At 48.6% G+C, this 26895-nt stretch overlaps 1 protein-coding gene across 17 annotated transcripts in view; it reads left to right on the top strand.

Annotated features, from left to right (window-relative positions):
• The window catches only part of LOC129819666 (microtubule-actin cross-linking factor 1-like), a 264150-nt gene that overhangs the window by 223995 nt on the left and 13260 nt on the right, over positions 1 to 26895 (top strand). For 16 of the 17 annotated variants that reach the window (XM_055876130.1, XM_055876131.1, XM_055876132.1 and 13 more), the window contains 34 exons: positions 5874 to 6035; positions 6254 to 6424; positions 7404 to 7570; positions 7864 to 8023; positions 8546 to 8872; positions 9041 to 9125; positions 9323 to 9549; positions 9768 to 9974; positions 10386 to 10613; positions 10965 to 11183; positions 11453 to 11656; positions 13613 to 13838; positions 14713 to 14939; positions 18171 to 18293; positions 18453 to 18554; positions 18813 to 18914; positions 19153 to 19326; positions 19711 to 19866; positions 20220 to 20417; positions 20771 to 20899; positions 21204 to 21392; positions 21852 to 22007; positions 22368 to 22574; positions 22723 to 22842; positions 23013 to 23182; positions 23507 to 23666; positions 23953 to 24147; positions 24416 to 24688; positions 24811 to 24999; positions 25105 to 25216; positions 25463 to 25620; positions 25864 to 26026; positions 26379 to 26533; positions 26715 to 26789. In XM_055876130.1, coding sequence (XP_055732105.1) covers positions 5874 to 6035; positions 6254 to 6424; positions 7404 to 7570; positions 7864 to 8023; positions 8546 to 8872; positions 9041 to 9125; positions 9323 to 9549; positions 9768 to 9974; positions 10386 to 10613; positions 10965 to 11183; positions 11453 to 11656; positions 13613 to 13838; positions 14713 to 14939; positions 18171 to 18293; positions 18453 to 18554; positions 18813 to 18914; positions 19153 to 19326; positions 19711 to 19866; positions 20220 to 20417; positions 20771 to 20899; positions 21204 to 21392; positions 21852 to 22007; positions 22368 to 22574; positions 22723 to 22842; positions 23013 to 23182; positions 23507 to 23666; positions 23953 to 24147; positions 24416 to 24688; positions 24811 to 24999; positions 25105 to 25216; positions 25463 to 25620; positions 25864 to 26026; positions 26379 to 26533; positions 26715 to 26789 — 5916 coding nt within the window. The remainder of the gene's footprint in view (positions 1 to 5873; positions 6036 to 6253; positions 6425 to 7403; positions 7571 to 7863; positions 8024 to 8545; positions 8873 to 9040; positions 9126 to 9322; positions 9550 to 9767; positions 9975 to 10385; positions 10614 to 10964; positions 11184 to 11452; positions 11657 to 13612; positions 13839 to 14712; positions 14940 to 18170; positions 18294 to 18452; positions 18555 to 18812; positions 18915 to 19152; positions 19327 to 19710; positions 19867 to 20219; positions 20418 to 20770; positions 20900 to 21203; positions 21393 to 21851; positions 22008 to 22367; positions 22575 to 22722; positions 22843 to 23012; positions 23183 to 23506; positions 23667 to 23952; positions 24148 to 24415; positions 24689 to 24810; positions 25000 to 25104; positions 25217 to 25462; positions 25621 to 25863; positions 26027 to 26378; positions 26534 to 26714; positions 26790 to 26895) is intronic. The other variant, XM_055876129.1, reaches the window with a different exon arrangement.

Consider the following 26895-nt stretch of genomic DNA (forward strand, 5'->3'; position numbering starts at 1 on the left):
AGACATCACGCATTACACAGACAGCACGCATTACACAGACAGCACGCATTACACAGACATCACGCATTACACAGACAGCACGCATTACACAGACAGCACGCATTACACAGACAGCACTTATTACACAGACAGCACGCACACATTACACAGACAGCACGCACACATTACACAGACAGCACGCACACATTACACAGACATCACGCACACATTACACAGACATCACGCACACATTACACAGTCACACATTACACAGTCACACATTACACAGTCACACATTACACAGTCACACATTACACAGTCACACATTACACAGTCACACATTACACAGTCACACATTACACAGTCACACATTACACAGTCACACATTACACAGTCACACACTACACAGACAGACATTACACAGACAGACATTACACAGAGACCAAGCAGACACCAGACAGACGGACACCACGACACACACAGACAGTCAGACACAGACAGACAGACACCGCGACACACACACAGACAGACAGACACCGCGACACACACACACACACACAGACAGACACCGTGACACACACACACAGACAGACACCGCGACACACACACACAGACAGACACAGACAGACAGACACTGCGACACACACACAGACAGACAGACACCGTGACACACACACACACAGACAGACAGACAGACAGACACCGTGACACACACAGACAGACAGACAGACAGACAGACACCGTGACACACACACACAGACAGACAGACACCGTGACACACACACACACACAGACAGACAGACACCGCGACACACACACAGACACAGACACCGCGACACACACACACAGACAGACAGACACCGCGACACACACACACAGACAGACAGACACCGCGACACACACACACAGACAGACAGACACCGCGACACACACACACACAGACAGACAGACACCGCGACACACACACACACACGCAGACAGACAGACAGACACCGCGACACACACACACACAGACAGACAGACACCGCGACACGCACACACACAGACAGACAGACAGACAGACAGACACCGCGACACACACACACACACAGACAGACAGACACCGCGACACACACACACAGACAGACACCGCGACACACACACACACAGACAGACACCGCGACACACACACACACAGACAGACACCGCGACACACACACACAGACAGACACCGCGACACACACACACAGACAGACACCGCGACACACACACACACACAGACAGACACCACGACACACACACACAGACAGACACCGCGACACACACACACACACAGACAGACGACACCGCGACACACACACACACAGACAGACAGACGACGCGTTAGGCAGACAGACGACGCGTTAGGCAGACAGACGACGCGTTAGGCAGACAGACGACGCGTTAGGCAGACAGACGACGCGTTAGGCAGACAGACGACGCGTTAGGCAGACAGACGACGCGTTAGGCAGACAGACGACGCGTTAGGCAGACAGACGACGCGTTAGGCAGACAGACGACGCGTTAGGCAGACAGACGACGCGTTAGGCAGACATACAGGCGCGTTAGGCAGACATACAGGCGCGTTAGGCAGACATACAGGCGCGTTAGGCAGACATACAGGCGCGTTAGGCAGACATACAGGCGCGTTAGGCAGACATACAGGCGCGTTAGGCAGACATACAGGCGCGTTAGGCAGACATACAGGCGCGTTAGGCAGACATACAGGCGCGTTAGACAGACATACAGGCGCGTTAGGCAGACATACAGGCGCGTTAGGCAGACATACATACAGGCGCGTTAGGCAGACATACATACAGGCGCGTTAGGCAGACATACATACAGGCGCGTTAGGCAGACATACATACAGGCGCGTTAGGCAGACATACATACAGGCGCGTTAGGCAGACATACATACAGGCGCGTTAGGCAGACATACATACAGGCGCGTTAGGCAGACATACATACAGGCGCGTTAGGCAGACATACATACAGGCGCGTTAGGCAGACATACATACAGGCGCGTTAGGCAGACATACATACAGGCGCGTTAGGCAGACATACATACAGGCGCGTTAGGCAGACATACATACAGGCGCGTTAGGCAGACATACATACAGGCGCGTTAGGCAGACATACATACAGGCGCGTTAGGCAGACATACATACAGGCGCGTTAGGCAGACATACATACAGGCGCGTTAGGCAGACATACATACAGGCGCGTTAGGCAGACATACATACAGGCGCGTTAGGCAGACATACATACAGGCGCGTTAGGCAGACATACATACAGGCGCGTTAGGCAGACATACATACAGGCGCGTTAGGCAGACATACATACAGGCGCGTTAGGCAGACAGTCGACACAGGCGCGTTAGGCAGACAGTCGACACAGGCAGACAGACAGACAGTCGACACAGGCAGACAGACAGACAGTCGACACAGGCAGACAGACAGACAGTCGACACAGGCAGACAGACAGACAGACACGTTAGACAGACAGACAGACAGACACGTTAGAAAGACCAGGATATGGATAGGGTGGAGTGGGTCATGGCTGAGGCTCATTGTTGTCGAGGCAGTCAGGCTTCCTGTTGGAAGCAGGGAGGAGGCCCATCACCACAACACAGCTGTGACACACACACACACATACACACAATCCAAGACACATATTGTTCTATTTTAGCATCCCTGTTCTCTTTCAAACTCCTACACGTCATCTCCTGGTGTGGAAAAGCAGCACTTTCACACAATATTTACTCCATATGAGCAGAATCCAATAAAACACTTTAATTAGAGACAGACCTCCACATAACCTCTTCCAGGTAATTATACGGTGTAGAAAAACAATGACTTACACACTCTTATTCATTTACCATAGAAATCACCCTCCCCATTGTTCATTCTCACAATCACAACCCAACTGTTTTGTACAGCTTTGCCAGCAAACAATAGTTTGAGGCGCTTACGAGAAATCCTTTGTCTTAGTATTCTACTCTCTCATTTTAATTTAATTCAAATCAAATGAAAGTGGCCTTCCGAGTGGCGCAACGGTCTAAGGCACAGCATCGCAGTGCTAGCTCCATCCCTACAGATCCTGGTTCGATCCCAGGCTGTTTCGCAGCCGGCCGCGACCGGGAGACACATGAGGCGGATCACAATTGGCCCAGCGTCGTCCGGGTTATGGGGAGGGTTTGGCCGGCCGGGTTGTCCTTGTCCCATCGCGCTCTAGCGACTCCTGTGGCGGGCCGGGGGCATGCACGCTGACACGGTCGCCAGGTGTACGGTGTTTCCTCAGACACATTGGTGCGGCTGGCTTCCGGGTTAAGCGGGCATTATGTCAAGAAGCAGTGCGGCTGGGTTGTGTTTCGGAGGACACACGGCTCTCGACCTTCGCCTCTCCCGAGTCCGTACGGGATTTGCAGCAATGGGGCAAGCCTGTAACTACCAATTGGATACCACGAAATTTGGGAGAGAAAGGGGTAAAATAATAGTTTATTGGTTGCATACACAGATTTGCACGTTTGTGTTTCTTGTGTTTCTAGCAGTGCAGTAATTTCTAGCTTGTGTTTCTAGCAGTGCAGTAATACCTAGCAATAAAATAAACAAAACAATCCACAAATAATCCACCCAGTATAAGAAATATCAGAATGAGCAATGTCAAAAGACCAGCATATAAATATGTACTCAGACCCCTTGACTTTTTCCACATTTTGTTATGTTACAGCCTTGTTCTAAAATGGATTAAAACATTATTAAAGTAACCAGTGTTCAATGACTCTCTGTACATAGGGCAGCAGTCTCAAAGGTGCAGGGTAGAGTACCGGGTGATAGCCGGCTAGTAACAGTGGCTAAAGTTCAGGTCAGGGTACTGGGTGGAGGCCGGCTAGTGGTGACTAACAGTCTGATGACCTGGAGATAGAAGCTGTTTATCAGTCTCTCGGTCCCAGCTTTGATGCACCCGTACTGTATCCGCCTTCTATATGGTAACGGGGTGAACAGGCCGTGGCTCGGGTGGCTGAGCATTTCACTACAACCGCAATAACATCTGCTAAATATGTGTACGTGACCCACGCGATTTGATTTGAGGTCCTTCTTGGCATTCCTGTGACACCGGGTGCTGTAGATGTCCTGGATGGCAGGGTGCTCCAGGATCTGTGTTGGGCTGATCGCACTACCCTCTGGAGAGCCTTGTGGTTGAGGATGGCGCAACAGCCCAGCAGGATCCTCTCAATGGTGCATCTGTACAAATTCGTGAGGGTCTTCGGGGCCAAGTCGCATTTCTTCAGCCTCCTGAGGTTGAAGAGGTGCTGATTTGCCTTCGCCATGCTTGTCTGTGTGGAGGAACCGTATCACGTTGTCTGTGATGTGCACCGCAGAGGAACTTTAAGCTTTTGACCCTCTCCACTGCGTCCCTGTCAATGTGCATGAAGCCGTGCTTCCTCTGCTGTCTCCTGCAGTCTACGATCAGCTCCTTCCTTTTGTTGACGTAGAGGGAGAGGTTATTTTCCTGGCACCACTCCGCCAGGTGTCTCACCTCCTTCCTGTAGGCTGTCTCATTGTTGGTAATCAGGCCTACCAATGTTGTGTTGTCAGCAAACTTGATGATTTGAGTTTGAGATGTGTCATGGGTGAACAGGGAGTATAGGAGGGGGATGAGCACGCACCCCTGTGGGGGCCCCGTGTTGATCAGCGTGGCAGAGTTCCGTCAGGAAGTCCAGGACCCAGTTGCACAGGGAGGGGTCCAGCCCCAGCCCCAGGCCCCTGGGCTTTGTGATGAGATTGGAGGGCACTATAGTGTTGAAGGCTGAGCTGTAGTCGATAAACAGCATTCTTACATAGGGATTCCTCTTGTCCAGGTGAGATTGAGCAGTGAAAGGGCGATTGCGTCACTCGTGGATCTGTTGGGACGATATGGGAATTGTAGTGGGTCTAGGGTGTCGGGTAAAGTGGAGGTGAAATGGTCCTTAACTAGCCTCTCAAAGCACTTCATGATTACAGAAGCGAGGGCTATGAGGCAGTAGTCATTTAGTTCAGTTTGCCTTCGCTTTCTTGGGTACAGGACCAATGGTGGACATCTTGACGCAAGTGGGGACAGCAGACTGGGATATGGAGAGATTAAATATGTCCGTAAACACTCCAGCCAGCTGCTCTGATGACACTGCTTGAGATGTCTGGGCCGGCAGCTCTGCAAGGGTTAAAACGACTAAATGACTTAGAACGAGAGCGCACCGTCCTCGTGAGCGTCGGGGCCCGCGTCGGGCGGATCGATGTCAACAGCTCTACTCGTCCTTCTGTCTTCCAGTCATTCTTCCCACTGTTCTCAGAGCAACTCTTTTTGTCCCGGCCCCTGGGCTTTGCCATTTCTGGTCTGTGTGTGTGTTTTCCAGTTCTGGGCTGTAGGCTATGTGTGTGGCCACCGGGGTTTGGCATCTCCACCATTTGGCAACCACCATGGCTAATTTTGAGTTCCTGTAATCTCTATGGGAAAGCAGCCATTTTGAATTTAAGCCCTGTATTTGATTTCAGGCTTTGACTCACTTTGGGTTGGTTGTCTTTTAGAGTTGGACACCCATTGTCATCATACCGTGTCTCCAGCTCCAGATGAGTAATGTGGCCAGACAGATGATGGGTGTGTTCAACTCCCTCTTTTCCAGCCACCTTTACTTTCTAGCTCTCTAATCCTTATAATCCCTTTCTCCTCTCTCCCTATTTTTCCTCGCTCACCCTCTTTCTCCCGCTCTCTTTCTCTTTGTTTCTCTCTTTCCCTCCATATCTCTCTTCTCTACCTCCTCCCTTTATCTCTGTATCTCGCTCCACCCCCTCCCTCGCTCTCCCCCCTCCCTCCCTCTCCCTCTTTTCTCTCTGGCTCAGGCGGTGGAGAGGGAGCAGGTGGACAGCATTCAACCCAAGCTGCAGCGCGTGAACGCGGTGGGCCAGGGCCTGATCCAGAGTGCAGCCAAACACACAGACACCCAGGCTCTGGAGCACGACCTAGAGACCACCAACCTCAGATGGAACTCCCTCAACAAGAGGGTATGTCTGCCTATCTGTCTGTCTGGAATGGGATGTCTGTGCTGACGTTTGTGCTCTGGTTTGTGTGTGTGTGTGCATGCGCTTGTCTGACTGACCTATGCATATTTATGTTGCGTTAGTTTGGCGTGTGCAACTGTAAGGATGAGTTTCTATGGAATCAGGTTTCTGCCTTTGCATGTATGCCTGTCCATGTACTCACTGAATTGTTCCTTGACCAGGTTGCAGAGCGCATTGCCCAGTTGCAGGAAGCCCTGTTGCATTGTGGGAAGTTCCAGGATGCCCTGGAGCCTCTCCTGAGCTGGCTGAGTGACACAGAGGAGCTGGTAGCCAATCAGAAGCCCCCGTCGGCCGAATACAGAGTGGTCAAGGCCCAGATCCAGGAACAGAAGGTGAAGGGGGGGGGAATGAGTGGAGAAAGGGAGGATGGATGGAGTTGAGGGAGGAGTATCGAGGTGGAGAGAGCGATGGAGTGAGGAACATATATTTTATTTTAATACCAAGTATTTTCCCTCTATCATATACACAGTCATTATGACGGAGAATTTACTGGCCATTTAGAGACATTTGGTTCCCTTATTTGGGTAAAATAAGCTTAATAACTACTTTTATTCATGTATTAGCACTTTTATTTATTCATCGATAATAATAGAATTGGCTATTAGTGTTATTCAGTTGTCCTTATTTTCACATAGAAACATTTAACACATGAAAGGGGTAAACACTCACACACCTAATTATCTGGGTCTTTTGGCAGAGGAAAAGCCCAATTTGACAGTCTGCCAGTCTGGTTGGCATACAACACACCAATTCACAGAGATGACGGATTACAATGGTTTTTCAGAGGAACCGAGAGGCAGAAAAAAAACACAATGCCTGCTCTCCCTGTTTCTGACACACTTCCCGTGTTTGTGTGTCGAGGAGCACGGCGGATTCAGCCACTCCACTCAGTCATACGTGTTTACATCCGCCACTGAAAGTAGAGCCTCGGTGTGAGGGTCAGTGGAGAGGAAACTGGAGATGAGTGGCGTTTACCGGGGGCCCGTTCAACGTCGCTGAACAGTTATGAATGGGTTCAGAAAGGGAAGTACTGCCAAATTGAGCTACTACTCATAGTGAACGTCCTCAAAACAGGAGTGGCTTGGTATTTGAGATACTGTATTGTTGAGGAACACTGCGAAACATTGCGGTATTGAATGTGAAGAATGTTCTAGCTTATCTTACCAACTGCTTAACGCAGAAATCCTAGAAGCAGTGACTCTTCTGGCCTTGAATATACCCCCTGACCCTAGCATACATGCACGACAAACATTATGAGAGTTGGTATCATTTGTGGTGTTGAACGGACCTTCGATCGATCTCATTTTCCAGCTGTTACAAAGACTGCTGGACGACCGCAGAGCCACTTTTCAGATGATCCAGGGAGAGGGGGAGAGGATCGCTGCCACGGCCGAGACACAGGACAGAGACAAGATCCAGAAGCAGCTGGAGAGTCTGGGGGAGAGGTGGGGCGAGCTGCTGGAGAAGGCCAGGGCAAGGTAACGTAGCTTATTGCATGGAAGCGCCACACATAGGAAGTGATAGAACCTGTCCTCCATCATGTACATGCACCACAGTCAGAGAATACATACACACTCAACACCACATTTGAAGACTCTTACACACGCGTGGACACAAACACACTATAGCCTACCTATGCGTCACCGCTACTTCCGTACACAACCCACACATTCCTGACTATCACATCGGACTGCTTATTTGGGTCCCCGACGAGACATTGATATACGAAGGCGACCCAAGCACACTCTCCCTCCTCCTCTCCCCGCCGCAGGCAGTGCCAGTTGGAGGAGCTGCAGACGCTGGCACTCCAGTTCCACGAGGCGGTGGAGCCTCTAGGAGAGTGGCTGAGCGCCACCGAGAGACGCCTGAGCACCGCCGAGCCCATGGGAACCCAGACTTCCAAGATCACCCAGCAGATTACGAAACACAAGGTAACGTGGATGACGGCAATGTGGATGATGGCGTCGCAAGGTAGCGTGGCCCTCGCCATACATGGGTTGTGTTTAAGTCCCTGGAATGAAACTAGGGAGAGAAGAGGATGGTTACCGGACTGACCAACTGGTTACTGTCCAATGAGCGAGAGAAAGGGAACCCCAAGCTCAACCATTTTCCCCTCATCGTTTTTGATATGATTTCAATATATTTCTTTTAACCTTTTTTTTGTTCATGATTTTTTTCGTTCTTGTAAGTTATCATGCATATTTAGCATTCATGGCCATTCCTTATGATTCATGGCCATTCCTTATGATTCATGGCCGATTCGTTATGATTCATGGCCGATTCATTATGATTCATGGCCGATTCATTATGATTTCTCATCTGCATGCTCTCATTTTCTTTTATTTGTTGTTTTTCTTCTGTTCTCCCTGCTCCCTCCTCTCTCCTTCACCCCCCCCCCCCCCCCCCCCCCCCCTCCCCTCATCACCCTCTCCTCTCCACACACACCACCCCAGGCCGTCCAAGAGGCCGTCTCCTCTAGAGGAGCCGAGGTCGACCGCCTCCAGGCCCTCGGGCAATCCCTGGCGCCCCTCAGCTGCGCGGCCGACCGCGATTGGCTGGGGGAGCGCGTGGGGGCGGTGCGGCTAGTCCACTCGGAGCTCAGTGATTGGTGCCAACGCAGGGCCGTCATGCTGGAGCAGGCCCTGGCCAATGCCCAGCTGTTTGGGGAGGATGAGGTGGAGGTGCTCAACTGGCTGGCTGAGGTGGGCCAGCGGCTGGGACAGGTGTCGGTGCAGAGCTACCAGCCGGGGGTCCTCACCCAGCAGCACAAGCACACACTGGTACGATACTGTGGTTTGGAGAGGGAGTCGCTATTCATTAACACACACTGGTAGGGCACTACCGCAGGGAGATTTGGATTGGCTACTAGTGTCTAGACATTGAGTAGCACTATGAATGACTCTCTCTATAGGATGTTCATTCTATTTTCTCTCCCCTTCGCCCATCAGTCTCTGAATGAAGAGATAGTGAGCAGGAAGAAGCAGGTTGACCAGGCCATCAAGAACGGACAGGCCCTGCTCAAGCAAACCACAGGTACAGTACAACCTCGAACTCTGGATACTATTGATTCTCCCTTCCCTGATTCTGGACCAGCTCTCCAGTAGTCCGCTTCTAACCATCTCCATCACCAGCCAAACAGCCAGAACTGTTCCTGGACCTGTCGTTATAAAGGCATATGATAACCACGGAGCCTGTATTCCACTGACTCTTGGTCTGTTTTACCCCTGTAGGTGAGGAGGTTCTGCTGATCCAGGAGAAGCTGGACGGTATCAAGTCTCGCTATGCTGAGATGACGGGCGGGAGCAGCAAAGCCCTCCGCACACTGGAGCAGGCCCTGCAGCTGAGCACGCGATTCGCCAGCGCCCACGACGACCTCAACCAATGGCTGGACAAGGTGGAGGCGGAGCTCAACATCATGGAGCCCGACGCCACGCCGACCTATCAGGACAGACAGAAGGTTTTCTTAACAGTTTATTACACATATATTTTATGAATATATAACATATAGATGTAAATAGATTTACAGTCTGCGATATTTCCAGATGTTCAGTGGTCATTTCAGTGAATGACATACCCATTGTTTCTTAAATAATTCCTTGTTCCTTAGCCCAACTGTAGCTTAAGTAGGGCTTATATCTTGAGTTGAAGATGCTCAAATCTGTGTGTGTCTCCCAGGAGCTGAAGTGTGTGTCAGCGGAGAAACGTCTGGTTTTGGACACGGTCAACGAGGTGGGCAATGCCCTCTTAGACCTGGTGCCCTGGCGTGCCCGCGAGGGTCTGGACCGCCTGGTGGCGGATGCCAACCAGCGCTACCGAACGGCGGCCGAGACCATCACCCAGCGGGTAAAGCTGGTACAGGCTGCCATCCAGAGGTCACAACAGGTACTGCAACGTGACAAAATCAAATGAAAAGTGGTACACCGTTAGTACTTCACTGAGCACTGGCTGCTGAGTGCATTCAGGGTTCATATTTACAGTGCATGATGGTGTTGATAGTTAAAGGTAGGGCTAATTGTAGAAGTTCATGATTTGAGTAGTTTTTATTTCCATGTCTTTGTTCTCTGGGTCAATGGTGTGTAGAAGTCATTCATGAGGTGTCTGCGCTCGTTGACAACAAGAGGATGATGCGAATGTTGTGGCATTTCCCTCTGGTCTTCTCTTGGCGTGAGGAGGCTGTGTGTAATGCTAACCAGCTGACGCTACTGTGAATGCTAAATAACTCATCATTCTCTCAGCCAGTATGTGGAGGCTGAGTGTGCCGGTGCTAACTGTGTGTATCTCTCTGTGCCTCAGTATGAGGAGGCGGTGGACGCGGAGCTGACCTGGGCTGGGGAGACGGAGAGGAAGCTATCCTCCCTGGGGCCTCTGAGTCTGGAGCCTGACGTCACCGTGGCCCAGCTACAGGTCCAGAGGGCCTTCAATATCGACATCATCCGACACAAAGACACCGTGGACCAGCTAATCCACACCAGGGACGACATCCTGGAGACGTGCAGCGACCAGCAGAGAGATGCTCTGGTGGTGAGGAGAGACGGATGAAGGGGGAGGGGAGAGTGAAAGAGGACAGAGAAATGCAGGGAGTTAGAGGGAAGGGTGAAAGGCTTCCAAACAGCCCAAGAGGACTTTTGTAACATATAAACAATGGCCAATTCAAGAAAAGTTAGTTCACAGGAAAATCAAACAACATGATAGACGTTTTATTCTAATTGAGTTATTATAAACAAGGAGGGAAATACTGTGTTTTGGGCTCGATATATAAATAGCCAAAAACTCTTGTATTTTGTGCTTGAAGTAAAACGGAACAACAATATTCCAGTCATTTTTGCCTAGTTACCAAATGTAAACGCCTTGTCCTCCCCTCTCTCTCCTCAGGAGAAGACTGACTCACTGTCTGCCCGCTACGAGGCGGTGAGCCAGCAGCACCAGGAGCGTTTCTCAGCCCTGGAGCAGGCCCAAGTCCTGGTGGCCCGTTTCTGGGAGACCCAGGAGGACCTGGAGCCCTGGCTGGGGGAGACGGAGACGCTTATCGCCCAGCTGCCCCCACCCGCCATCGACACGGAGGCCCTGCGTTTACAACAGGAACAGATGAGGGTGAGGAGAGAGTGATGGGAGGAGGAAGACGGGGGGAGGAGAGGGAGTAGTGGGATGGGAGTAGGCTCTAAGTACTGTATTTGAACTAATGTCCTCGTGAAAAGATGTATCATGTCGAATGAGTTCCTCACACCTACTTTTTATCATTTACCTTTTTCATTTCTCCCTCTCTTTCTCTGTCTGTGTGGTACTCGAACTCTACCATTCTTTCTATCACACTATCCTTCCTTATTCTCCACTCTTTCTCCCTCCATCCCTCCCTCCTCCAGCTCCTGAGGGAGTCCATAGCGGAGCACAAGCCCCACATCGACAAGCTGCTGAAGATCGGCCCCCAGCTGGCCGCTCTGAGCCACCAGGAGGGGGCCACGGTGAGGCAGCGCTACAGCGACGCCGAGAAACGCTACGTGGCCATCAAGGAGGTCGTCAAGGGTCGCGCCACCACCCTGGATGAGGCTGTGTCTCAGTCTGCGCAGGTATGGTTCCGTGAAGTGAATTTGAAATCGGTTTGTGGCTCGAAAGGGTGTCAGGTGTCGAAGCTTGTGTCTGCCGATTGCTGCCCCAATACAACCGAACTACGGCATCCATATGAGGAAATCGAATGACTTCTTTATATGGATGCCGTAAGCCGTGTTGTATCCATATTTGGAAGTCTTCAGATTTCCTAATCTGGATGCCATACTTAACAAGCTAGCTGCTAATGGCATGATGCGGTCATTGTGCACTTCCACTCCTCTTCCACTAGAGGGTGGTGTGGTATTAGGCATTGGGTGTAGTGGTATTTCTGGGACCAATGCTCAAACTAGGATGGTGTACTGGACTCCTTACTTGGAACTGGGTTTTGGCACTTTGCTGATTTCCATAAAAGGAATGGAAGAGAACTTATTCTTGTAGTAGTAGTAGTAGTAGTTATTTCCTAAACTACACAGCTTCTTGCTACACTTGTAGTAAAAAAACAAATTGTTACATACAACTCGCTTTTTCTATTTCCATAAGTAACATTCACATTTTATTTCAATGGTTCTCTTGTCAAATGCTCTCTCATAACACCTAATTTCATAAATCATGAGCCACCATTGATTATCGCTGAGGGCGAAGCTGATTGTTGCTGCTGTTGATATCGCTTGGCCCAGAGTGTGTGCATGTCATTGATCTAACACAATGTATTGTTTCTCCACCTCCCATCCCTTCCCTAATCATCCACTCCTCTTCTCTATGCATCCCTCTCTCTTCATCCCTCTCTCTTCATCCCTCCCAAACGACCAACCTCCATACCTCTCTCTTCCTCCCTTGTGCCTTACATTTCCCCCTCTCCTTGCACTCCCCCTTTCTTCCTTCCATCCCTCCCTCCCTGGTTTGCTCCATCCCTCCATCCCGCCTCTCACTCATTGTGGATGTGCTGTATGTGTTGACGCACCATTTCCTCCGTCCGTCGTCACTTCTCACGGCGATCACCCAGCTGGTAGAGGTAAGACCACCGACTGACCGACCACAACGGGACCTAGTAACCATAGTACTGACGCCGATGTATTGACACACCAAATGGCACAACTTACAGAAATGTGTTTGTTAGTTATTAGAATTCCTTCCTGCGGGAACCTTGTGTCTAGGCTTAGACAACCCGCTATAACTCCCAAGTATACTTTGTCCAATGCCTCTCCTCTTTCCCGATTAGTGTGTTTTGATATGTTTGGCAATTGGCAACTCTAGGTATGCCCTCTTCTCTGTTCCCGGTCCATGTTACCCATTTTGACATTGCTCAAATGCAGTTATTTACCATAAACGTCCATATAAGCTTTATCAACCACTTAGTGAGGCTGTGGCAATAATGTGTGCTGACTGAACGTCGGGCACAGTATTCCTAACTAAGTCAACTTTATTCATGTATAGTAAATACATCTATAGTACTCCCACATCTCAAGTATCCAAAATGACATGGCATTTTTTGGTAAGATCTCTGCATTTTCAAAATGGCACCGCTCCCCTCCGTATGCATATAAATGTATGTATAATAAGAAGAAAAAGTCCTTAGTCTCTGCATGGTCAATCTGACGTCTGCAGTGGCCGTACACTATTTACTGCCATGCAACCTCTGCAGAAGTCAGGGCATTCATACTTTTTGAGCTTCGCAGAGAAGAGCAGAGCTGTTGTGAAGGAAGTTGTCAAGGAAGTGACTTTGTGTTTATTGAGGACCTCCCGCCCCCAACTACCGGCAACCAATCATGTCAATGCGGAGCTAAACGGAGCCTCTGTGTTGTTACAAAAACTGGGAGGCGCACAGCATCGCCGTACGGAGCTCGATTTGGCCTCCGGAGGCTCCGCGATGGCATCACACCCTCCGGACAGCGTTGCCGGATCGAGCGTAAATCATTGATTAGCCGCACTACCCATCCCCTCTTCTTAAACCGTAACCCTCTCTCTTCTCCTCCCAGTTCCACGACAAGATGGACCCCCTGCTGGAGACCCTGGAAGGGGCCGTGCAGCGCCTCCGATCCCCTCCTCCCGTGGCAGCGGAGGCAGATAAGATCCGGGAGCAGCTGGCCGACCACAAGGCAACAGGGCTGGAGCTGGACAAACTGCTGCCCTCCTTCTCGGCCCTGTGTGCCCGCGGCGAGGAGCTCATCAGTAGAGCAGCCCACGACGACCCTGCCGCTCAGGGTGGGTGCCTGAAACGCACAGAGAGAGACCTTACATGCACTGTGTACACACCAACATCACATACGTCACACACTCATACGCAATGACTCATACACAAGAGACCGTTAACTCATAAGAGCGGCAGGTACCTTGGACTTGAAGAGCATTGGGCCTGTAACCGAAAGGTTGCTGGTTCAAAACCCAAAGCCGATTAGGTGAGAATCTGTCGTTTTGCCCTTGAGCAAAGCACTTAATCCTAATTGCTCCTGTAAGTCACTCTTGATAAGAGCGTCAGCTCAATGACTCTCAATATAAGGAGGGTGACTAGAACAATGCATGCACACATTGACACAATACTACAATAATCCCACTGACAAACCTGATTGGTCTCATCATAAAAAATTAAATAAAAATTTCAACACAGACGCCCAGAAACACAAAGGCGCAGATTCACAAACGCGTGACCTTTTTGATGACTCCCAGCACACATGGTGACCCAGCACACATGGTGACCCAGCACAAATGGTGACTGCGCCATCCCCCCGCCTCAAAGGCCTCCAGCTTTGACACGCCCCGCCCGCATCCATTTCTCAGTACATCACTTCTATGAATGAGTGCTCTGTGCAGTGGTAGTGGGAGTGTAGCCCACTGACTGGCTCTAAAAGACCACTTGTTGAGAGCTAGTCTCTAGATGGCCATGCTAGGAGGGAGAAAAGCAGCAATAACATCAGAAATGATAAGCTATTTGTCGTAATGGTATGGTTAGGTTCAGGGCTACAATAATTAATAAGAACTCGTCTTCGCATAGTTCCTCCGTCCATCTCCACATCGCATATCGTGACAACTCTGTCCGATTCATTCCCATCTCTCCCACCGCCCTCTTTCCCCCTCCTAGCCGTGCGTTCCCGTCTGCTGCGCCTGCGCTCCCTGTGGGATGAGATCCGGCAGAGGGCTGAGGAGCGAGAGGGGAAGCTGACGGACGTCTTGGACCTGGCTGGGAAGTTCTGGGCCGACATGGCGGCGCTACTGAGCACGCTCCGTGACTCGCAGGACATCGTCAAGGAGCTGGAGGACCCCGGGGTGGACCCCTCACTCATCAAACAGCAGATAGAGGCGGCAGAGGTATGTGTGGAGAGGGGGATGGAGGTTTACAGAGAGAGAGGAGGGCAGAGGTATGTATGGAGAGGGGGATGGAGGTTTACAGAGAGAGAGGAGGGCAGAGGTATGTATGGAGAGGGGGATGGAGGTTTACAGAGAGAGAGGAGGGCAGAGGTACGTATGGAGAGGGGGATGGAGGTTTACAGAGAGAGAGGAGGGCAGAGGTATGTATGGAGAGGGCGATGGAGGGTTACAGAGAGGAGAGGAGGGCAGAGGTACGTATGGAGAGGGGGATGGAGGGTTACAGAGAGAGAGGAGGAGGGGATAATGGTTATAGAAAGACGAGGGGAGGAGTGGAAGAAAAGGATACGGAGGAATAGAACATGTTTGTAGCAACAATATTGCATTCGCCAAGTATTCAGACCCCTCGACTTTTTCTACATTTTTGTTACCTTACAGCCTTATTCTAAAATGGATTAAATACACATTTTTCCTCATCAATCTACACACAATACCCCACAATGACAAAACGAAAACAGGTTTTTAGACATTTTTGCAAGTATTCAGACCCTTTGCTATGAGACTCGAAATGTAGCTGTTTCCATTGATCATGCTTGAGATGTTTCTACAACTTGAGTGGAGTCCACCTGTGGTAAATTCAATTGATTGGACATGGTTTGGAAAGGCACACACATGTCTATATAAGGTCCCACAGTTGACAGTGTGTGTCAGAGCAAAAACCAAGCTTCGAGGTCGAAGGAATTGTCCGTAGAGCTCCGAGACAGGATTGTGTCGAGGCACAGAAGGGTACCAAAACATTTCTGCAGCACTGAAGGTCCGTAAGAACACAGTGGCCTCCATCATTCTTAAATGTAAGAAGTTTAGAACCACCAAGACTCTTCCTAGAGCTGACTGCCAGGCCAAACTGAGCAATCGGAGAAGGGCCTTTGTCAGGGAGGTGACCAAGAAGGTATTTTGTGTAGATTGATGAGGGGAAAATAATTAAATCAGTTTTCGAATATGGCTGTAATGTGACAAAATGTGGCGAAAGTAAAGGGGTCTGAATGCTTTCCAAATGCAATGTACAAGGAAAGCATAGCAAGATATTCAGACGTTCAAATGTGGAGGAATAAAGGCTCTTGAGGTAGAAATATGGGAGAAAACAGCACCGAGAGAGGTGGTGGGGGGGGGGGTGTAAGAAAAAGAGAGTATATTAAGGAGTAGTGAAGATAAAGAGGTGAAATGTGAAAGAATGGTGCTAGCATGTTAGTAGCTATGTAACAGTCTATAGCTTCTGTTTGAAACATGCAATGTATTTACTGTAGCAGTGGTGTAAAGTAACTAAGTAAAAAATACTTTGAAGTACTATATATGTATTTTTGGGGGGTATCTGCTTTATATTTTTGACGACTTTTACTCCACTACATTCCTAAAGAAAATATATACTTTTTACAATTAATAATTCTGCTATTCTCCCATACTGTACATTTCCCCTGACACCCAAAAGTACAATACACACACTTATCAAGAGAACACATGGTCATTCCTACTGCCTCTGATCTGACGGAGTCATTAAACACAAATGCTTAGTTTGTAAATTATGTCTGAGTGTTGGACTGTGCCCCTGGCTATCCGTAAATAAATACAAAATAATAATCGTGCTGTCTGGTTTGCTTAGTATAAGGAATTTGAAAGGATTTATAGAAATGACTTTTGGTACTTAAGTATATTTTTGTGTTGTCTTTTACTTTTGTTACTTAAACCCTTACATCTGGTGGAGATTGGCTTTTAAGGATAGGGCCAAATTGTATTGTTTCTATCAGAAGAACTATAAAAATCATATGCATGACCATGGTGGCAATTGAAGGGGACCACTTTGGGGATTATGGGGAAATGACCATACCCAAGGTGAGGACACAACAGTTCACCTGACACAAGACTGAATCCAAACATCACAGTAGATTCGTTTACTGTACACTAGAACTTAACTGTACTTTTCGCAGGATTTGTCAAAGACGAAATCTGGAAACACTCTGGATACGTTCCGTAACATAATCACAATATTCATCTAAATGTTGGAGTAGGTTCACGATAAGAATATACAATTTACAAGGGTTTGAGTGAGAGGTCTAACTGGTTGAGTTGTAATCTCAATGCACTTTTATGACTCAAGGAAAGAGCCTTGAACTAGCTGTGCCATTGAGGATCTGAAGCAAGCACACTTGTTTTGTTTGGAACACACCCCTGCGTCCCCACCATCACGCAATTACTGTTTATGCCATCCAAAAACATTCAATACAAAATCACAATCTGGGTCAGGTGGGCATCATTTCAAAGCTTATTCTATTGCCAACATTGCTAGCTAAGTTGAAATATGATCTTACACTGTTAGGCTTTCAAAAGGCACGTCAGACAAACAGATTTTAATTGTGGTGTCCATAGAGTGAGTGTTCCGCGGCTTATTGTCTTCATGATGTGAAAAACAGGCTCATTCTGTCCAGGACAACCCAAGCTGTAACGCACGTCATCATTGTAACTGTGCCTCAAACATAGCGATCATAAACATTGATACCGTAAATGAGTTTTCAAATATGGAAATGTGAAGGGCACGTTTGGACCCGTGAGTGTGCGGTTTGCTTGTGTTCATTTGGATCCCCGTTAGCTTTTGCGGAAGCGTCAGCTACTCTTCCTGGGGGACGTGAGTATGACATCGACGTGGCGTTTAATATCACGTCCCGTCTTCCAGAACGCATCCGCTTCTCTCCATTTACAGCCGTTCCCTCCAGCAACAACTAATGTGCAAAAGTAGCCCAATCGGAGGGAGGGATCGGGGGCATCTTGTCCTTTAGAACGGCTCAGTCAAAACGCGTACAGAGCTGTGAAGCGGAGAACGTCATGTATAGCATGTTACTGTGCAGCCACTGCATTTCAATTTAGGCGCTTATAAATGACCATCTGTCTTTTTCAACCAGTGTACTGGCTGACAGGAGCTGTGAGTGGAAAGGGCTATGTATATTTAAAACCAAATGCTTTGACTTTTACTCTAGTATTTTACTGAATGACTTTCACTTTTTAATCATTTCTATTTTTACTCAAAGTATGACAAGTGGGTACTTATTGCACCGCTGTACTGTAGTTAGCTCAGAGGTAGGAAGGGGAGAGAATATGCAGAGGTAGTCACTGATGAGTGTAAGGACTGTTGGGTTATCTGATCTGTCCAACTAATGCCGTCTGTGTGTCTGTCTCTCTCATCAGGCCATCAAGGCCGAGACAGACGGGCTGAGGGAGGAGCTGGAGTTCGTACGAACCCTTGGGGCTGACCTCATCTTCGCCTGCGGAGAAACCGAGAAGCCTGAGGTCAAGAAGACCATCGACGAGGTGAGAGGAGTACAGGATAGCAACCAACTTTAAGAGCATAATCATTAATGGACTCGGTGCATGATATTTCCCGTCTACATTTTCTGTTGGTCTTTTTATTATAATACAGTGTGTGTTTTATCTTTCCTCTCCTCTTCCTTCTCTCTATCCGTTTCTCAGATGAATGTCGCCTGGGAAGGCCTGAACCGGACGTGGAGAGAGAGGATGGAGAGGTTGGAGGAGGCCATGACGGCTTCCGTGCAGTACCAGGATGCATTGCAGGTCAGTGTCCCAGAATGCACCGCTGTTTCAGCTCAGTACGTCAGATAATGAAATAATCTGGTATTTATTGCACTAGTGCTTTAGGAAAGTAGATGCTTAGTGGAAATGTAAGTCTGTCATGAAGTAGAGGAAGTGTCAGGACCTCGATCGTCATTATAGTTTGTAGAAGTTAGATTGACTCGTGTGTGTGTGTGTGTGTGTGTGTGTGTGTGTGTGTGTGTGTGTGTGTGTGTGTGTGTGTGTGTGTGTGTGTTGCAGAGCATGTTTGACTACCTGGACAACGCAGTGATCAAGCTGTGTGACATGTCCACTGTGGGCACTGATTTGGGAACTGTCAAACAGCAGATCGAAGAGCTCAAGGTTTGAATCATAATCGTTTTTTGTCATGTAGCTTTGATATAGATGGTATACTTAATATATTCCAATGTTTTTATCTTCCTCCAAATATTTATAGTATTTATTGTTCTTAAAAAACGGTTTTTGACGACCAGATAACATTCTCGGTAAGTCAAACATACGCTCTTGGTTAAAAAAAAAAATCACTTTAATGATAAGCAAACAGCTCGTGCAGGCCTAACTCCTCTCCTCCTGTGAGCAGCAGTACAAGGTGGAGGTGTACCAGCAGCAGATAGACATGGAGAAGCTGTGCCACCAGGGGGAGCTGCTGCTCAAGAAGGTCTCGGACCAGACCGACAGAGACATGATCCAGGAGCCCCTCACGGAGCTCCGACACCTCTGGGACAACCTGGGGGACAAGATCACTCACAGACAGGTACACAAACTATGCATTGACTTGTTGCATCCAGTGGCTCCCTAACTATTGTACGGGAGGGGCAGTAGCTACAGTAGCTCTGCTGCCCTCTCGAAAAGAACGTCTTCAGACCTCCAGTCCTCTGGAACTCAAACTCACTGTCGGCTAATAGCGCTACATTGTTATATTGTTATATTTGTTTGTCAAAGACAAGTTTGTCAGTTACACACATAGAAATATGGATTCTCTTTCTATGGTTAAACGCACAATATATTCTACCATTACTAGTTGTTGTGATGATATTCAAATGAATTGACGCTTCAGATATGTACAATAGATTGCAATGCGATTCCAAGTTACATGATTAATGAAGAAGCGCTGTTTTCCCCATTCTGTTTCCTACAGCATAAGTTGGAGGGTGCTCTCCTGGCGCTAGGTCAGTTCCAGCATGCCTTGTCTGAGCTGCAGTCCTGGCTGAGTCACACCCACGCCACCCTGGACACACAGAGACCCATCAACTCTGACCCCAAGGCCATCGAGATAGAACTGGCCAAGCACCACGTACGTCTACACCTCTACAGCTTTCCTTTCCACACTCTTACCTAACACTCCTTTTCTTTCATTTCTGGACTCTTAACGGCCAGTTTCCGAGACCCGTATTAAGCCAATCCTGGACTAAAAAGCACTTTCAATGGAGATTCTCCATCATGAAAATGGCCTTATTAGTCTACCTCGACCTCTCTCATCGCTCTTCAATCTCCCCTCCATATCAGCCTCACTTCTGTTATTTTCCCTTATAGATTATGCATGGCAGCCATTTTGTGCCCGAATGCTTGCGTCACATCAATTATTGCATTGGAGAGGTGTAACCAACACACCCTCCCTCCATCTCTCCCTCCCTCGCTCTCTTTCAGGTGCTGAGGAACGACGTGCTGTCCCATCGGTCCACGGTGGAGACGGTGAACGCGGCGGGGGCTGAGCTGCTGGAGTCCAGTCCCGGGGACGAGGCCAACCACCTCCGCGGCCAGCTGGACCACCTCAACCGCGGCTGGGAGAACCTGCTACTCAAGACCCAGGACCGGCAGAAACTACTGGAGGCCGCATTGCACCAGGTAGGAAGGATACAGGAGGAGTGGGCTGGGAAGAGTTTTACAGTATGAGTACTGTTGAACTGAACGAAAAGAAAGAATGAAACCATTTCTATCCATTTTGTCTTACCCCTCCCTGTAATTATATTTATATATTACGGGTTTCCAACTTGTACAAATAAGATTATCAGGTCTCCCTAGAAAAATGTGTTCTTTCCCAGTTAAGGAACAGTTTAAATACTGTATTTAATCTGAATTAAGCTAAAACCACGGGGCAAATGAATGAACGACACAGTAGCACTGCCATTAACGCGCAACTAATGACTTCCTCTCTTGTTCCCGCTCTCCTCTTCCCCTCCTTGTCCTTCGTTCCCCAGGCGGAGGGTTTCCATGGTGAGCTGGAGGAGTTCCTGCAGTGGCTGAGGAGGACAGAGAGCCAGCTGTCTGCAGCCAAACCCACAGGTGGCCTGCCTGAGACGGCCCGGGAGCAGCTGCAGCAGCACCTGGTAATGCTGGGGATACATTTTATGATACTGCAGCCTGCCAATTCATACACTAGATATGATGTGATGGAGAAAACACATGCTAATGGGGATACACGTTATGACACTGCACCCTGGCCATACATAGACTAGATATGATGTACAATGCTCATTCACTGTACGATCTAATCTGTATATAAGTTGTTTTTAACCATGTGTAAAGGGTGTATTAGACATGCATAATATATAACTATGTAACACCTGTTGTTATTGGGTGGATCCTCAAAGTATCAAATTCCTTTGGAAATATCTGTGTCTTTCTCTATAGGAGCTCCAGACCCAGTTGGCCCAGCGCGCTGAGCAGTACAACCGGCTGTTGGACGCGGGAGAGTCCATGTTGCTTTCCCGCGGGGGGGAGGAGGGTGGCCCCGGAGCTGGTACGACCCAGACCCAACAGAACTTGGCCCTGCTGCAGAACAAGTGGGCCAGCCTGAACACCAAGATGGACGACCGCAGGGTGAGAGAGGAACCTTCTGTTTAGATACATGAAGAGCTATGAGGAAGAGTTCCTTCTAATCCTGATTTAAAAACCCTGAACAAGGCCAAAAGTCGAAAGACCTTGGTTTTTACTTGTAGCAAGAAAGCACCTTTTTATTTACTTCCATTTTTCTCCAAAAGTTGCAGAATCTTCTCTCTAAGAGCTCCTTCAGAAAATGTCATTGTTGCGTAGCTTAGAGCTCATTTTTGCTCATTTGAGATACAAGCACCAAACGCAAAGTCGTGAATGTTTCATTTCTATGTGTATATTTGAAGTGCTGCACTCGTGTATTTACTGGGTAGGTTTTATACTCAAACTAATACAATATACATTTACATTTTCACAGCTCGACTATAAAAAACACTGTTTTGCATAGGAGCTGTATCTACAGTATATGTTACCATCAAACCTTTCACTGACTATCCCCCCCCCCCCCAGGCGAAGCTGGACGAGGCGGTGTCGCTGGCCACAGGGTTCCAGTCCTCGCTCCAGGACACCATCAACTGGCTGACCCAGGCAGAGCAGACCCTCAACATGGCCCAGCCCCCCTCCCTCATCCTGGACACCGTCCTCTTTCAGATAGACGAACACAAGGTAGGCAGTTTAGGCACCGTGGAAGTATAGAGATCCCATGTTATGCGTGATTGACGTTCATTTCTATGGTAGGTGGGGTTATATCGGTGAGTAGTTACCATGGAATGGAATAGAATGTTCTATACTTGACTGTATTTTACATAAATATATTCAAATGTAAGTTGACTTATCATATTCATCAGACATTTTGTAGACTTGATATTTCCCTTCCTTTTTGTTGGTATGTGCTGATCTGCATCTGCATGTACAGCTGAAGTCATGTCACCCAGAACCAAAGCAGCGAATCAATTTAATGTTAAGGCCTTAATGAGGGACTAATTGAACTGTAACACGCTCTCGGTCTCTCTCTGTTCCCCTCAGGTGTTTGTGAATGAGGTGAACACCCACAGGGAGCAGGTGCTGGCCCTGGAGAAGGCCGGCTCTCAGCTGCGTTTCGCCAGTGTAAAGCAGGATGTGGTTCTGATCAAGAACCTGCTGCTGAGTGTACAGGCCCGCTGGGACAAGCTGGTGCAGAGGTCCCTGGACCGTGGCAGACACCTCGACGAGGCCCGCAAGAGGGCCAAGCAGGTACCCTACTAGTACTGACCCCAGGGTTGTCCTTTTTACGGAATTCACCCTAACCAGCACCTGAATGGATGATATATGGCAGCCATTTTGTACTAGAATGCACACATCAGTTAGAGATGATCAACCAGTTCTCTTGACCTCCCTCTAGTTCCATGAGGCATGGAGGAAACTGTCTGACTGGCTGGAGGAGGCTGAGAGCCGGCTAGACTCAGAGCTGGAGATCTCCAACGAACCAGACAAGATCAAAGTACATCTGACCAAACACAAGGTGCAGTAGAGGTCTCACTTTAAAGCTCACTGCGTGGGTCTTGCATGGAAATAATCGGAATCTGAGTGATACTCACACACCACATATGATGAGGCTGCCTAATCTAGATCCTCTTACCTGTACGACATGGTATCCTTAACTAAATACCCCTCTCTCCTCCCGGCTCAAAGGAGTTTCAGAAGGCTCTGGGCTCGAAGCAGCCGGTGTATGACACCACAGTGAGGTCTGGTAAGGCCATGAGGGACAAGGCCACGCTGCCCGAAGACACCCAGAAACTAGACCACCTACTGGGGGAGGTCAGGGACAATTGGGACACCGTTTGTGGGAAGAGTGTGGAGAGGTGAGGGGAAAACTCCACGCCTAATGCTTTATTACAATGACTATTATGGGATGGTTCTCCAACTCCAGTCCTGCAGAGCAACTGATTGTGCATGTTTCTATTCCAGTCCAGCACTAAGTAACACACCCGATTCAGCTAATTCTGGTCCTGATTGAATCCCACGATTATCGATTGATTATTTGAAACAAGCGTGTTAAAGCAGGGCTGGAACAAAACCTCGCAAACCCATTAGCTCTCCAGGCCGCTGCCAAAATAGAAAACTGGATCATAAAAGCAAAGTTCATATAATGATAGCTACTTTTTCCTTCTCCATCTCTCATCCAGGCAACATAAGCTGGAGGAGGCCCTGCTGTTCTCAGGGCAGTTTGCTGAGGCCCTGCAGGCCCTGGTGGACTGGCTGTACCGTGTAGAACCCCAGTTGGCTGAAGACCTGCCAGTCCACGGAGACCTGGACCTGGTCTCCAACCTCATGGACTCACACAAGGTATTTATTTTTGTAACAGCAAATGTTAGACTATCGGTTACCATCGGTTATGTAAAAAACAATACACAAAAAATACACAAAAAAGTCTATGCTTACATTGGCCCAGCGCCTCATTGCCCATTTAAATGTGAATTATTATTTATCGAACATGAAAAAAAAGAAATGTTTGACCCATTGGGGACTAATGTGCAGTAGTGTATATATTCATTCATATTTGACCCCCGTGCTCTATGTTTAGGTGAACACTATTTCCATGTTTGATCTCTGTTTGGTTTTGTCTCCTCAGGCCTTCCAGAAGGAGTTGGGGAAGAGGACCACTAGTGTCCACGCCCTGAAGCGCTCAGCCAGAGAACTGATGGAGACGGGCCGCGACGACACCGCCTGGGTCAAAGTTCAACTGCAAGAGCTCAGCAACCGCTGGGACACAGTCTGTGCCCTGTCCGTCACCAAGCAGACCCGTCTCCAGCAGGCCCTCAAACAGGTCAGTTGGGAAGAAGAAGCCAAGTGGGTTGTGACATTTCTGTTTTTATTTATTAATACAATACTTACAAGTTACAAGACTTAGAATTTTATGATAATTTAATGTAAAGATACAGATCATTTCAGTCCATCGTCTTTTCTTTCGTTAATGCTATCTGTGGAAGCGCAGTATAGCGTATAAAAGCTTAAAACTGGGCTGCAAAAGTGCAATGAAACGGAACCTTTTTCTCTATCCTTCTAATGATCCCTCCCTCTGTCATCTCTCTCAGGCGGAGGAGTTCCGCACGGCGGTGCAGCTGCTGCTGGAGTGGCTGTCGGAGGCGGAGCAGACGCTGCGTTTCCGTGGCGTGCTGCCCGAGGAGGCGGAGACTCTGCAGACGCTGCTCCACACCCACCGGAACTTCATGGCCACGGTGGAAGAGAAGAGGACAGACGTGAACCGGGCAGCGGGCCAGGGCGAGGCCATCCTCACCGCGTGCCAGGCCGACTGCATCACCACCATCAAACACTGGATTACCATTATCCGCGCCCGCTTCGAAGAGGTAGGTTGGCTGGAGAGGGTAACGGGAGAGGGAGGTATAGAGAGATAAGGGGGGGGGGTTTAAAGCCCTGTTGGGCCATTTCAAGTATTTCACCCATTAATTGGTGTATTTTGCTTCTATAGGTCCTCACATGGGCCAAACAGCACGAGCAGCGTCTGGAGACGGCTCTGACAGAGCTACTCAACAACGCCACGCTATTGGAGGAGCTGTTGTCATGGCTGCAGTGGGCAGAGACCACCCTGGTCCAGCGTGACAGAGAAACCCTTCCACAGGACATCCCTCAGATCAAAACACTCATTACAGAACACCAGGTGAGAGGAGTCTACTTTTCTCAAACCCTCATTGGCTAAGTCACTATTATAATTGTTTTCACTCGTTCTGATTGGCTGTGTCTAATGCCAATCCATTGTTCCCAGGTGTTTATGGAGGAGATGACCCGGAAGCAGCCTGACGTGGACAAAGTGACCAAGACTTACAAGAGGAAACCAGCAGAGCCCCCTAGCAGCCTAGCTGAGAGGAGAGGAGCTCGTACGTTACCTTATTTTACCTCACAGAGATGCATTTATAATATGTTATATTGACTGCATATGTACCTAGAAATGCATAAGCAAAGATACAGTGGGTGCCTATCCCCCCCAATCAATCAGTCCATCCTGACTGACTTCACTGAAGGAGAAAAACAGTACAAGTCACCGAAATATGATTGAGCATTCCATCAAGCATCAACATTCAAACCCATATAATGCCCAGTAACCATGACACCTCTCCCTACAGGTAAAAACCAGCAGCAACAACAGCATCAACAGGCTGCGATGCAGGTCGCCGGGGGCAACACCCGTCTGACCCAGCTCTGCTCAAGGTGGCAGCAGGTGTGGCTGCTTGCCCTCGACCGCCAGCGGAAGCTCAACGACGCCCTCGACAGGCTTGAAGAGGTACTGTATTGTAACAATGTGATCTCCCCTATTAGAGCAGTAGAGGGCTTGGAGACCCGGGTTTGAGACCTGCATCACTGTCACGTTCGCTACATTGGTTTCAAAAGTGGGATGTCTGTATGTTAGCAGGGTGTTTTTTTTCCCTCCTATATAGTGTCTTGTCAAAACAGACACAGGATTTCCTCAAAGGATATTGCTCTTCCTCATTTGTCTCACATTTATGTTCATTGTCTTTGTCCCCAGCTGAAAGAGTTTGCCAGCTTTGACTTTGACGTGTGGAGGAAGAAGTACATGCGCTGGATGAACCACAAGAAGTCGCGCGTCATGGACTTCTTCAGACGCATCGACAAGGACCAGGACGGAAAGATCACTCGCCAGGAGTTCATCGACGGCATACTGGCCTCAAGTATGTTCTTCAGAGCTGGCTACACATTGTTAGCTCTGTCCTGTGCTCATAGCCTGCTCCAACTTAAACGCTAGTCAAGACGTATATCTTGGTCGTAAGTCCTACGTCATTCTGATAAGTCCTACATCTTGGTGATTAGTCCTATATCTTGGTCATACAGTAAGTCCTATATCTTGGTGATTAGTACTATATCTTGGTGATTAGTCCTATATCTTGGTCATACAGTAAGTCCTATATCTTGGTGATTAGTCCGATATCTTGGTCATACAGTAAGTCCTATATCTTGGTGATTAGTACTATATCTTGGTGATTAGTCCTATATCTTTTCCTGACTGTTGGTTGTGTTGTGCAGAGTTCCCCACCAGCAGGTTGGAGATGACGGCGGTGGCAGACATCTTTGATCAGGACGGAGACGGTTACATCGACTACTACGAGTTTGTGGCGGCGCTGCACCCTAATAAGGATGCCTACCGGCCCACCACCGACGCTGACAAGATAGAAGACGAGGTGAGAAAGACACACACAGACACAGATATACCCACATATCATAAACGACACACACACACACACACTTATTTTGAATTACAAAGCTGGACCTTTGACTTGCCGAGTTCAATAGCTCATGAATTGGAGGTTAATGGCACCAGCTTCGTGACTTTCCCTCTTTCTCTTTTCTCTTTCTTTGCAGGTGACCAGACAGGTGGCACAGTGTAAATGTGCCAAGCGATTCCAGGTGGAGCAGATAGGAGAGAACAAGTACAGAGTAAGTCCTCCTCAGCCAGTGACCGTGTACATTTATCAACAGTTAATGAACACATGATTATATATTCTGTCTGCATACTATGACTTAGTATTAGGTATGAGATATT

This window comes from Salvelinus fontinalis, chromosome 22 (genome assembly GCF_029448725.1).
Source record: "Salvelinus fontinalis isolate EN_2023a chromosome 22, ASM2944872v1, whole genome shotgun sequence".
NCBI classification, from domain to species: Eukaryota; Metazoa; Chordata; class Actinopteri; order Salmoniformes; family Salmonidae; genus Salvelinus; species Salvelinus fontinalis.